This window comes from Panthera leo, chromosome A1, assembly GCF_018350215.1.
Source record: "Panthera leo isolate Ple1 chromosome A1, P.leo_Ple1_pat1.1, whole genome shotgun sequence".
In the NCBI taxonomy this organism is placed as follows: domain Eukaryota; kingdom Metazoa; phylum Chordata; class Mammalia; order Carnivora; family Felidae; genus Panthera; species Panthera leo.
The window spans coordinates 19,356,356-19,368,959 of NC_056679.1; the positions used below are offsets into that span (position 1 = coordinate 19,356,356).

General features: G+C 48.0%; 1 protein-coding gene across 9 annotated transcripts in view; it reads left to right on the forward strand.

The window, feature by feature from the left end:
- Positions 1 to 12,604, forward strand: part of ATP7B (ATPase copper transporting beta) — an 81,100-nt gene that overhangs the window by 52,193 nt on the left and 16,303 nt on the right. For 7 of the 9 annotated variants that reach the window (XR_006194414.1, XR_006194399.1, XM_042908351.1 and 4 more), the window contains 5 exons: positions 182 to 273; positions 7,590 to 7,717; positions 7,832 to 7,986; positions 8,205 to 8,339; positions 11,226 to 11,420. Coding sequence is in view for 7 of the 9 variants with exons in the window: in XM_042908351.1 (XP_042764285.1) it covers positions 182 to 273; positions 7,590 to 7,717; positions 7,832 to 7,986; positions 8,205 to 8,339; positions 11,226 to 11,420 (705 nt within the window). In the remaining 2 variants the exon portion in view is untranslated. The remainder of the gene's footprint in view (positions 1 to 181; positions 274 to 7,589; positions 7,718 to 7,831; positions 7,987 to 8,204; positions 8,340 to 11,225; positions 11,421 to 12,604) is intronic. The other 2 variants (XM_042908199.1, XM_042908565.1) reach the window with 2 other exon arrangements.

Sequence of the window (12,604 nt, forward strand, 5' to 3'; positions counted from 1 at the left end):
GAGATGACTGCAGTGGGTAACATCCATCCTGGAGGAGCCTTTTGATGTGCACTGTGTGTGTGTTATGAGGGGTCGGCCTCTTTCCGCAGGGGTTTTCTCTGATACCCGCCTGGTAAGCATTGGTCTGGGTTTGCACCGGTCAGCTTATGATAGCTTGTTTTCCATTCTGGCCATTTCCTAGAGCAAAACCTCAGAAGCCCTTGCCAAACTCATGTCTCTCCAAGCCACAGAAGCCACCGTTGTGACCCTTGGCGAGGACAACTTGATCATCAGGTGGGTTGTCTTCATCCAAAGTTTTCGACCAATTTATATCAGACTGTGTAAGACACCTGAGACACCCATTGTGTTCATGACCTTACGCTAGACATTGTGGGGGCCAGCAAAGACTTGTGTGGTCAGGTCCATCCTGTTGATCCAGGTAGTTAATAAGGCGTTTACAGATTACGAGAGCCACGAGAATTCAAGGTGGTGTGGTTTGCTGAATGACAAATGAGAGGTCTAGGTGATTCGTGTTTCTGGAATTGAGAAGAGGAAGGCTAGGGGTGTTCAGGGAAAGCTTCACAGAGCACGGAGCACGGTCCACACGTTGGGCCTTCCTTGCAAGACCTGAGGATTTACAAGGCTGAGGGATGAGGTTCAACTTGCCAAGGAATACAGATGGGAGAAGTATTTTTCTTCTTCATATAGTTAGCAGATACTAAAAATAATATGGTGGTTATTATTATTGCTGGAACTTATATAGCATTTATTGTCTGTCAGACACTTTTAACCTCTTTATAGTACATCTAAATTAAAAAAAACTGTAGGAGAAGGGGACTATTATTACCTTTATTTTGCAGATGAGGAAAGTGAAGTTCAAAAAGGCTAAGCAAGTGGCCTAAAGTCACACAGGTATTCAGTAGTGGAATTGAGTTATAACCCAAGCTCTTGGTTCCACAGCCCATATTCTTAACCCTTACACATACTGGCTTTTAAGGCATATTTACTTATTTTTTTTAAATTTTTTTTATGTTTTCTTATTTTAGAGAGAGAAAGACAGAGCATGAGTGGGGGAGGGGCAGAGAGAGAAGGAGACAGAATCCAAAGCAGGCTCCAGGCTCTGAGATGTCAGCACAGAGCCCAACGTGGAGCTCGAACTCATGAACCGTGAGATCATGACCTGAGCCGAAGCCAGATGCTTAACTGACTGAGCCACCCAGGCACTCCAATGCATATTTAATAATACAGGCATTTTTGCGAATTCAGGCTTCTGTATTTCCCTGGTCAGCCTCGTTTTCATATTCTAGGCAGTGCTTATTTCAGACCTTCACATTCCTGAATTCTCTCTCCAGCCCCACCACTCTCCCCTTTGGACTGTGATCTCACTCTGACTCCGGGGTGGGAAATGCATCAGTTTCCTGTCACTCAGCCTACAAAGCTAGCCTTCCCTCTGTACGCTCCCTTCCTCTCCTTCTGGGCCTCTGCTCAGGAACGTCCCTCTGTCAGTGTCTCATTGCTCTTCAGTGTGTCTGTCTTTGCTGCTTCTTACCATCCAGCATGACTTACAGTCCAAACTCCTGTTGTCGAAGCAGCCCTGTGCCCCACCCCAATGGTACTGCCCGTTCTGCATGCCGTGGCCAGTGTGGGTTCGTGAGTGTGTGCCCCAGGATGGCCGTCGGAGGCTGAGACAGGCCCTCCTCCGTTGCTTCCCGAGGGGGTACTCGGCGAGCCTGCGCCCAAAACATGAATCAGAGAATGAGGCACCGGCCGACCACGGCCTGGAAGCACTGGTTTTTGCCCTGATGCTGGCTTTTGAATATGAGTCAGAATTACAGTAGCGATAGTTGAGATTTGAGAACTTACAGGATACCATTCCCAGTAGCGACCAGTAGGTTAAACTGCCTAATTTAACCCGATCACTCCCCTGGGAGGTGGGTGCTCCCACGGCCCCATTTCTTTAGGAAGAACCCGAAGCCCAGTGGGGTGGCGTGACTTGCCCAGAGTCCTTGGCGGGCGGGTGAGTGGCAGAGCTGGGACAGGCGCCCTCTCGGCCATCGGCTCACCTGTCTTGCAGGTGGGTGGACACTGTGTGACAGCAGCTGGCAGGTGGGGGCTCCACGCACTCGACTGCCGTGGCTCCACAGTGGTTGCACACCTTGGCTTCTTTTTCTCACAAATTAATGACCTGAGAGTTTCTGGGATGCGGGAATGTTCCGGCTGGGAACAAAGCCATGGACCGGCCGCTTTTACTGGTCGCCTTTCATTTTGAGGTGCTCCTGAAGGCACTGGCTGCAGGTCCAGGGACTCCTGCCTTGATTTGAGTATGAGGGGACATGCGTCTCTGCCAGGAGACAGAAGCTACCTGAAATGGCCCAAGGATGGTGGGGCTCCCCCCGTCACAGCTCCGTGTTTTTCCAGAGATGGTGATTAGTATTTGCTTGTGGACACCCCGTGGGCCCTTCTACTGCCGTCATCACTGTGGCGGTGCCATTTTCAAAGCCAGAGTTCCTTCTGGCTTTGCCGCAGACGAGCTGTGTGCTGGGAGAGCGTCAGTCAAGGCCTGTGAGGCACGATTCCCGTCTGAAAGTAGGGTGCTTCTTCCCCCCCCCCCCCCACCTTCCTGAAAGGGTGCTTCAGGCCGCTGGGAGGTGACAGGCCCATAGCCACACACTGCCCTCCCGAGGCATTGACCTTCTGTGTAACATGAGGCCTACCAGTGCTGTGACCCCCGAGTCAGCCTCTGCCTTCTGCGGGGTCTTGCCACGTCCGGGCCTCTGCCGGTGGGGACGTGTCTGTGGTGTCTGTTTTCACCACGCCTGCTCAGACCACCGCTCTGTCCCCTACAACACTGCAGCAGGGTCTTCATTGGCCCCCTGCTTCTAGCCAAGGCTCTTTCTAACTCTTTTCCCACATTCAAACCAGTGGTCTCTTGGACACCCGGATCTGATTGCATTCCTCTGTAGCGCTTCCCTGCTGTCCTTAGGGTGAAGTCTGTGAGCGCACACGTGAGATTCGGCGTCCGCCGGTGTCCCCAGTGGACCCAGCCCCTTGTGTCGCCGTCCCTCCACCTCGTTTTGGCCACACCCCACTGGCAGCTCCCAGAAAGGGGCTCTCAGGTCTCCCCCGACACCTTTCTTCTTCCCCTTCACCTGTCGTCTTGTCCTTCAGGGCTCGGCTTGGGGGTCACATCCTCAAGAAGCCTTTCCTGTCCCCTGGCCCACTTGGCTGTCACTCCTCTGTGTACTCCATGTCTCCACTCACCCTGGGACACCCATGTGGCAGGTGCTCAGATACTCGTTGAGTGAATGAAGTGACTGTGAAATTACACCGTGTTTGTGCTTGACCTTAAAAGGTCCACACAGCCTGGTCCCTAGGCTCCCGCATTGAAGGCTCCTGTTAGAGTGGGGAAAACAGAGTTACAAATCTTACCTAGGTTTGTGTCTGTTCTCCTCTAAGTTTTTCTTTGTCTTTTTACTTTGTGTTAGATGAGGAAGGAGAGGAGAGAGGAGACAGGTGAGGTAGACAGACTGCTGGCAGAAACTCTTAAAGCAGAAGAAATGCTAGGGAAAACACCGCCTTTCCATTAAATGTATTCCCGCAGGGTGGTGTTTTGCGGGGGACACAAGCTTCTGAAGAAGAAACGCTGGGAACTCGCTGGAAGGAGCCACCTTGACTCCCAGAAAGTGCTGTTCACCTCAAATCAAGCTGTTTAGGCTTAGAAAGATGTGGTCAATTCAGATCAAAGGGGCAAGTCACAGATTAAGCGAACCTTCCAAAGCTTGGTAGTTAGGTTATGCTGGGGGAGAAGGTTCTGATGTCAGCTCCCTACGCCCCTTTGCTAGTGAGCAGGCGTTCCTTCTCCTGACACAGGCCTCGGAAGAGATCTTGTGTGATGAGAAACTCCTCTGGGTTGTGTGGACGGGCCCCAGAAGGGCAGGGCCTGGGCGTCTCCCATCACTGGAAGATTTGAAGAAGCAGCAGAGAACATTCTCAGATTATGGAGAAGTCTCCTCTTCTTGTTTGCCACCCTGCCTGCCCAGCCACCAAACAGATTTCTGCACATCTACTCCCAGCACTTGAGACTTCAGGGTGCCACTCCCTGTCCTTTTTTTTTAAATTTTTTTAAAGCTTTTTAAAAAAAAATTTTTTTTTTAACGTTTATTTATTTTTGAGACAGAGAGAGATAGAGCATGAATGGGGGAGGGTCAGAGAGAGGGAGACACAGAATCTGAAACAGGCTCCAGGCTCTGAGCGGTCAGCACAGAGCCCGACACGGGGCTCGAACTCACGGACCGCGAGATCATGACCTGGGCCAAAGTCGGCCGCTTAACTGACTGAGCCACCCAGGCGCCCCCACTCCCTGTCCTTTTAAAGGGCCCTTCTTCTCCTGCTCCATTGATTGTATTGTGGCCATTATTGAACTTACATACTCAGATCTGCTTGTAGCTTCTGGGCAGTAAACCTCCTGAGAGGAAGGCTCGCTTTGTCCTGTTCGTACCCAAGCCCAGCACGGTGCCTGCTGCGCAGAGGCCCGTCAATAGTGAAAATGTCCATTAGGTGATATAATAGAAGTCACCAGCATTCACTGGGCGCTCACTGTATGTCAGGCACTGTGCTCAGTCCTTAACACGCATCATCTCAGTTAATCCTGGAACAAAATCGCCATTGTTGAATGGAGGACACTGTGGCTTTGTACTAGGACTTGACCCAGATGGCACCACTGCCCTGTGACTCACCAGGGCCCTCACGAGGACTCTGAGCTCCCAGGGTCAGGGCCGTGTCTTCTTTTGCTCACCACTGCGTCCCTGGCACCTGGTGCACACAGTGGCACATGTGGCGCTTGGTCTGGGGACACTAAACGCTTACTGCGTCCGTATGCTCCTGGGGGGGCAGCGTGCGCTCACAGCCTTGCAGGGAGGTGGTGGCATGGAGCATGGAGGCAGCACCAGACCTTTGGAGACAGACGGACAGACAGACAGACTCTTGAATCCTCGTTATGCAGACGGTGCTCCTGCACAGTTTTTAAAAAAGAAAGTTTTGATGTCAATACTTAACATCTCTGCACACTTTGGCTCTGGGGTTTTATACGCTTACACATAGCAACGTTGAAAGAAATGGGCATGTAGGTTCAATTCTGTGCCTTCCTAAGAAATCTTCAGGTTTTTGCTCAAATGGGAGTGAATATCACTTACCTCATATACTTTTGGGAAGATTCAATGAGAAAATAAGTAAAAATCTAGCACAGGACGTGCACTCAGTAAATGTCCATTTTACCTTCTCACATTGATAAGGCATCCTTAGCATCTGATAAGAATGAATCATTATAGAATGAAAGAAGTGTGTAAAATAACCCCAGAGCCTGCTTAGCATTTGATCACGAGGCACGGTTCTCAACAGTCGACCCTTGAGCAGCGGTGGGGGTTTGGGGTGCTGACCCAGTGCAGAATCGAAAATCCGAGTATAACTTTTGACTCCCCCGAAACGAATCAGCTACTGTTGACTAGAAGCCTTACCGATAACATAAACAGTCAATGAACACTTACTTTGCAGGTTGTTATATACTCTATTCCTATAATAAAGTAAGCTAGAGAAAAGAAAATGTCAAGAAAATCAGGAGGAAGAGAAAATCTGCTTACAGTACTCTGTTGTATTTATTGAAAAACCGCGTATATGTGGACCCACGTGGTTCAAACCCGTGCTGTGCACAGTGATGTGTTATGTGGCCCCTGGGTGGTTCTCCAGCGGCCTCCCTTCGCTCTGTCCTTCCCTCCTCTCCCCCACCATGTGTCTCTGTCTGTCTGGGGACCGGCATCCAGTCCACACACACACCTACGACTCACTCGCGCCTGTCTGACTCCACTCTCTCTTCTGCAAAACCTCCTGTGAGAGCTTCTTGAGCCGCGGCCTGTCTCCTCGCTTCGCACGCTCTCCTCTGCCCATCCCGCTGGGCTGCTGCCTCCATCGGTTGCTGAAATTGCTTTTCCTTCACACGTCAATTCATTTCCATTGCCCCGACCCAGCCATTGCTGATTTTAATGCCTCTCCACCAGCATTGCCCCTGCCCCCCAGTGTCTCCATTTGAAACTTCTTGTTGGTTTTCTTTTTTATGAAAGTGTGACTTACCTTCACGGAAGTAGGCAGATCTTAAGTGCAGAGTATGATGAAGTTTGCCCATATCGCGTCTGGGTAGTGACGCCTGCTGTGGCTGAGGCTAGGACGTCTGCTCCCGCAGTCTGCCATCCCCACTGGCCCATCTGCCTCCCTGCCGCTGGCTGGCCCTCCCACCTGTTCAGCCTCGAGTGTGGCCCCGGCACCAGGGCTTGGATCTAGAACTCCCTCTCTTTTCCACTTATGCTCCCAGGTGACCTTGCACCATTTCAGGGCTGTAGGTACCATGTGTATTTTGACAACTCTGGGATTTGTACCTCTAGCTCTGCCCTCTTCTCTCAGCTCCAGTCATATTTTCTGCTCCCTACTTGACTCAGATAGGCATCCCACACCCGACATGTCAAAATGAAGGTCTTTATTTCATCTCTTCTCTCTCTGTCCTTCAGCGGCTTCTGCACACTTGTCTCCATCTCAGTAACTGAGAATTTCGAGCTCCTCTTTGCTTCTTTTCTTTTCTTTTTTTTTTAAACGTTTATTTATTTTTGAGACAGAGAGAGACAGAGCATGAATGGGGGAGGGTCAGAGAGAGGGAGACACAGAATCCGAAACAGGTTCCAGGCTCCGAGCTGTCAGCACAGAGCCCGACGCGGGGCTAAAACTCACGGACCGCGAGATCATGACCTGAGCCGAAGTCGGCCGCTTAACCGACTGAGCCACCCAGGCGCCCCTCTTTGCTTCTTTTCTTTACTCATTTGGCGTATCTGCACGTCCTGGAAATATCCTGGGTGTTCACGCCATCTCTGGCCCACGCCACTGCCATCTTTTGCTTGCCCACCTCTTCTCCCAGCCTCTGTTATTGTCCCTGCCACCCTGTGCTCATGCAGCAGCCAGAGCGATGACTTGAAAATGTGAATCAAATTATGTCACTTTCCAGTAAAACTCTTAACGTTTGAAGCCCGTACTCTGTTCTGCAAGACTCAACGGGATCGGGACTCTGCCTGCTTCACTTCTTGTTTTTCAGAGGCGCCCTTCCTTCCTGCCTTAGGGCCTTCGCATTAGCAGAGTTTTTCCCCTTGAACTTTCCTTCCCCTGTATGTTGGCCCTTCTTGTCTTCCAGGTCACAGCATGTCTTCCAAGTGAACCCCCCCCCCCAAAAAAAAAGCCCTTGAGTCACATTATTTGCATCATAACACTTATTTAATACCTCGGACTGTCCTGTTCATTGTTTTTTTCCGCAGAATTGGTCTTCATGAGGGTAGGGACTTTGCTGTCCTGTTCACAGCTGTATTTCCAGTGTCTAGTACAGCACCTGTCACTTAGCTGTGCACTAAATATTGACTCAATCTGTAAATGAACAGATAAAATGAATACTGCCAGTCAGTGTAAAAGCCAAGAGTGTAACCAGTCCAACACGTTGTCTAGAACCCGACCCGGGTGGCAAACCAGCAGGAGTGAGCTCCAGTTAATTGCTGTGTGCATAACTTGAGTGGCATTTGTTTCAGAGAGGAGCAAGTACCCATGGAGCTGGTGCAGCGGGGCGACGTCATCAAGGTCGTCCCCGGCGGAAAGTTCCCGGTGGATGGGAAAGTCCTGGAAGGCAGTACCATGGCTGACGAGTCTCTCATCACAGGTTAGGTGGCTTGTTTCATGTTCCCTTTGGGTGGGTATCACAGCACCTGCCAGGTCACATGAGTGCCAAGTGGGGCTGAATGCATGATGGTTGGTCTCTTTTCTCCCCCTCTAGGAGAAGCCATGCCTGTCACTAAGAAACCCGGAAGCACAGTGATTGCTGGGTCTATAAACGCACATGGCTCTGTGCTCATTAACGCCACCCACGTGGGCAATGACACCACTTTGGCTCAGATTGTGAAATTAGTAGAAGAGGCTCAGATGTCAAAGGTAATGAAGAAATTTAACAAAATAATACAACTTCAGCTTCCTCATTTTAGGAATGACTCCAAGAGCTTCATAAAATCAGGCAGATTTTGCGGAGTAGAGATTGATTAGTAAGCGTAGTTAACGAGGGGGCTCGGAACCCCAGTTCTTGCTCATGCTTGTGGTGTTTTATTTCTTTGTGGATTGTAATTTCCCCTGGTCTTGGTGTTTTGTTTTCATAGGCACCCATTCAGCAACTGGCTGACCGGTTTAGTGGATATTTTGTCCCATTTATCATCATCATTTCCACGTTGACGTTGGTGGTATGGATTATAATCGGTTTTATCGATTTTGGTGTTGTTCAGAAATACTTTCCTGTAAGTTGAATGCTTTGGGCAGTATGGTTGCTGTGTTTTAAATAACCTCTTGCCATTAACCCTATTCTCTCATGTCTTAGATTCATTGGGCTTTAATTACCCATTACATTTATTTGCTTGTTTTGCTTACTTAAGGCAGCAAAGTCTTAGCCAGGATAGGATGATCAGTCACTCTGTTCCTGCAGGTTTTTTTAAAGATCCTCTCGGTTCTTTAGTTAGATGATTATACAGATACCAGTGGGCTCTCGGTTGTAATGCTTAAAACATTTACATTATGTGATCTTGGCCATTTCTGGGGTTATAAGGCACATATCGTAGATCACTTCACAATTTTGATGGCATGATAATATTACTTAACAGATTTTAAGAAAAATGTTTTTTGCTGTCTATGTCCATCAATCATTCCTCAACCTTGCAGCCTCCCAAGCAACGCCAAAGCTTCTTAATAATTAAATATTTATTAAACATAACATGAGACCATGGAATATACTTTCTTGAGTTAAAAAGTGATTAAAGAATATGATCTTAGGAACGACAGTTTTATCAAACTTCCAAAAAGGGTGTAAAATACAAAAAAAGCTTTTCTGCCTGAGAAATAGGAACTGTGGTGATGCTCAGTTGGGAGTAATTTTGTTGCCCCCAGAGACATCTGGCAACGTCTGGAGACGTTTTTGGTTGTCCTGACTGGGGAGGGAATACTACTGACATCTAGTGGGTAGAGACCAGGGATGCTGCCCGATGGCCTACCACACAGAGCACAGCCCCCCACGACAAAGAATTATGTGAGCCCAAATGTCAGTAGTGCTGAGACTGAGAAACCTTGATGTACATCAACAGTGAATGGCCCACATGGTGTAGTATTTGATAACTGCCCAGTGAGTGGAACAGTGTTTTATATTCAGCCAAGTCTAATGCGTATTTTACCTTAGGGCCATAATATAAGAAACATGGACCAGAGCATTTTTTTCTTAAAAAAAAAAAATGCCCATAATTAAAAGCACATCTTACATTCTCAGGGTGCATGTCATATACTAAGATGTCACTTCCTGTCTCTAATTTCCTATCTTAAAATGAAAAATGTCCATGTTAAACTCTTCCTGACATCTTAAGGAGACCTCAGTGCTTTTAAGAGTAACCTGGGACCGTATTCCTAGAATTTGCCTGGGGCTGTTATGGCACCTGACTGCCCCCAAATGTCCACTTTTGCGGGAGAGCAGCTCCTTGGCATGTGGCTGTGGGAAAAGTCATTCCCAAACAAGTTGGAATATGTGACTTTCTGCTGGTCTCTGCCTTTCCATCTTACGTTGGCTTCTTTTGTTTTTATCTGCAATATCAGGGAGGATGCTGGCGCATGAGGTACTGCATGTTCCTTTAAGATACTGTCACCCTGCTGTGTGATGTCACTTGTAGGGAGACGTTCATGTCACCTTCTAGAAGTCCACCCAGTCCCGTCGGAGTGTCCGGTGTCATTTTAACGAGAATTACTGTGTTTTTTTTTTTTAATCATATCATCTTTATCTCTAAAAACCACAATTATGTCTTAAATACTGCGCCCTTCTATCTAAATGCAACTGTTTCTAATCAAAGTGAAATGACCCTTTAATAATGCACCTTATTTTAGGATTCTGCCTTTCAAAATCAAGGAATATAGATGAACGCTAAAGAGATTGTGCTCTGTATCCTTGATTTAGAAAACATACTATAATTAAAGTGAATATAATGTCTCCTGATTGTACCTCAGAGACAGCCGCCATTTTGAAAAATAAACCAAGATAAATCACAATGTCAGAATGCAAAGAGTAACAACCTTGTGGGTCGCTAGGTAACTGGAAAAGAGACCCATATTTTGTTTGTTTGGAGTTTACCAAGAAAACAGTAGTGAAAAAAATAGAAGAAAATAAAGGTGGCTCCAAATCCCGTCCCTAGGAGTAACAATTTTTTGCACTTTGGTGAACATCCTTCCAGTATTGTTGAAGGACTATGTAGAGATATGGGCAGATAATTTCACACTAATTCAGTCACAACACATGCCATTTTGTGGTTGCTTTTTTTATCCAGCAGTGTTACTGATGTCTTTCCATGTCGGCAGGGATAGATACACATCATGATTTCAACAATTGCATAATATTCCATTATGTACATCATACCCACAATTATTTTTTTCATACCCACAATTTAATTAATTCATTCCCTATGGGTTGTCTCTAGTTTTTTGCCATTATAAAAACGCTGTGATAAGTATCTTTGTATCTTTAGCCGCTTGTATGATTATCATCTTAGGGTAGATGCCTTAGAGATCTATGATTTTTTAAAGTTTTCATAAGAATGATAAAAATAACATGTAATATTGTTACTATGTAATACGGAAAGTGTAATAGTTACAATTTTTAGGTGCCTTTCTTCTGCTAGATATTGTACAATGCACATTTATATGTTTATATGTATATATATATATATATATATATAATCTCATTTAACCCTTATAACAACCAGCTGGGCATTATTGGTATTATTGTCTCCGTTTTGTATGTGAGGGAGCTGAGACCCGGAGAAGTCAAATTAGTGTCAGGGCCAGGAAATGGACATACCTAGTCCGATTCTAGAGTCCATGCTCCTTCCTCCAGCAGAGTTTCATATACCTCTCATCATGCCTCTCTCAGAGGAAAGCCTGTGGGATCAGGTTGGAAAACTGGGCTGGGGAACAGTGAATGAACCATGTGATAACACAACACTGAGGCAGAGTGGAACGCGCCATGTTTCCCAAACCCCCGCTCGTCACACAGACTCAGGTCCCACTGCCTGCCTTGAAATGTTCTCATGTGATTAGGAGTCTGTGGGATCCCTCATTTAACCCTCAGCCTGCCTGTATCTGTTTCCTCTTTTCAGACCCCCAACAAGCACATCTCCCAGACAGAGGTGATCATCCGGTTTGCGTTCCAGACATCCATCACGGTGCTCTGCATTGCCTGCCCCTGCTCGCTGGGCTTGGCCACACCCACGGCGGTCATGGTGGGCACCGGGGTGGCCGCCCAGAATGGCATCCTCATCAAGGGAGGCAAGCCTCTGGAAATGGCCCACAAGGTTGGCCTTGCTCTCCTGCCTGTCCTTTGGGGTCTTGGCTGGAATGACTTTGTAGCTGTTGCTGTGTGATTTTTTTTTTTTTGAAACTTAGTCCTCGTGAAAATGGTATCTGTTTAAATTCTGTATTAAGAGGACAACCTGGAAGAGGCTCGAGGGCACTCCGTTAATTAAATAAAACAGAAAGCCAGGACTGACGGGGAATGATAGCAACAACAGCTAAGAGTTGTAAGATTAAATACAAATTGATTTCGTCTCATTAACAACTCTTTGAGGTGGGTGCTTATTATTCCCGTTTTGCAGATGAGGAAGCTACAGCGGGAGGAGGTGAGGCAGTTTGCCCAAAGGCCTACAGCTTTGGCAGAGCTGGGACTCTCGCCCGGGGAGCCGGGCTCAGACAGTACTGGAGCACAAACATGTGATTAGCAGAGGGATCCTCACTCCCGGGAGTGGAATAGGCAGCAACCGTGTTTATGAAGAATCTTTCTTCGGCCCAACATGCCCATCCCTAACCTTCCGTCCCTCCGTTTATTTACGTTTGTTGAGCATTTACTTTGTGTGTGTGGGTCCTGTCCTAGGCCTTGGCAATGGCCATGGGCCTCTGCTGTGAGGGAGCTCACACGTTAGTGGGAGAGGCAGGTGTGGAGTATGCAGACCACAGATCCGTGAGAGCGTGTGAGGCTGGCAGGGTGGTTTAGCAGGGACCTAACCTGCACTTGTGTGTGTCGGCCTGGGGGTGAGTGGGTGCAGAGGCAGGAAAGGAAGTACAGGGGGTTCACCTGGGACCAACCAGTAGAGCCAGAGTGAGCCAGACAGCGGAGGTTGGGAAGGATGTTCTGGCAGTGGAACAGCCTGGGGAGGCTGTACTGTCCTATCATAGGCTCCATAAGATCAGGGACTGGGAACTCTTTTCTCACCGTTGTGTCCCCAGCATCTTGCCCAGGGTCCGGCACATCGGAAGCGCTCAGCAGTTACTTGCTGAATAAGTAATGAGGGACCAGAAGGAAATGAGAGAGAGAGAGACTGACAGGAGAAGAGGCTGCTGAGGGAGAAAGGCAGGGAAGGCAGGGCCTGGGAGTTTCTGTCAACTCCAGATTGGATCCGGAACTTAACCCCAAGAACAGCAAGGGGCCGTGGAGGGGTCTGAAGCCCCGCAGGATGGAACTGGGTTACTTGTTGGGAAGACC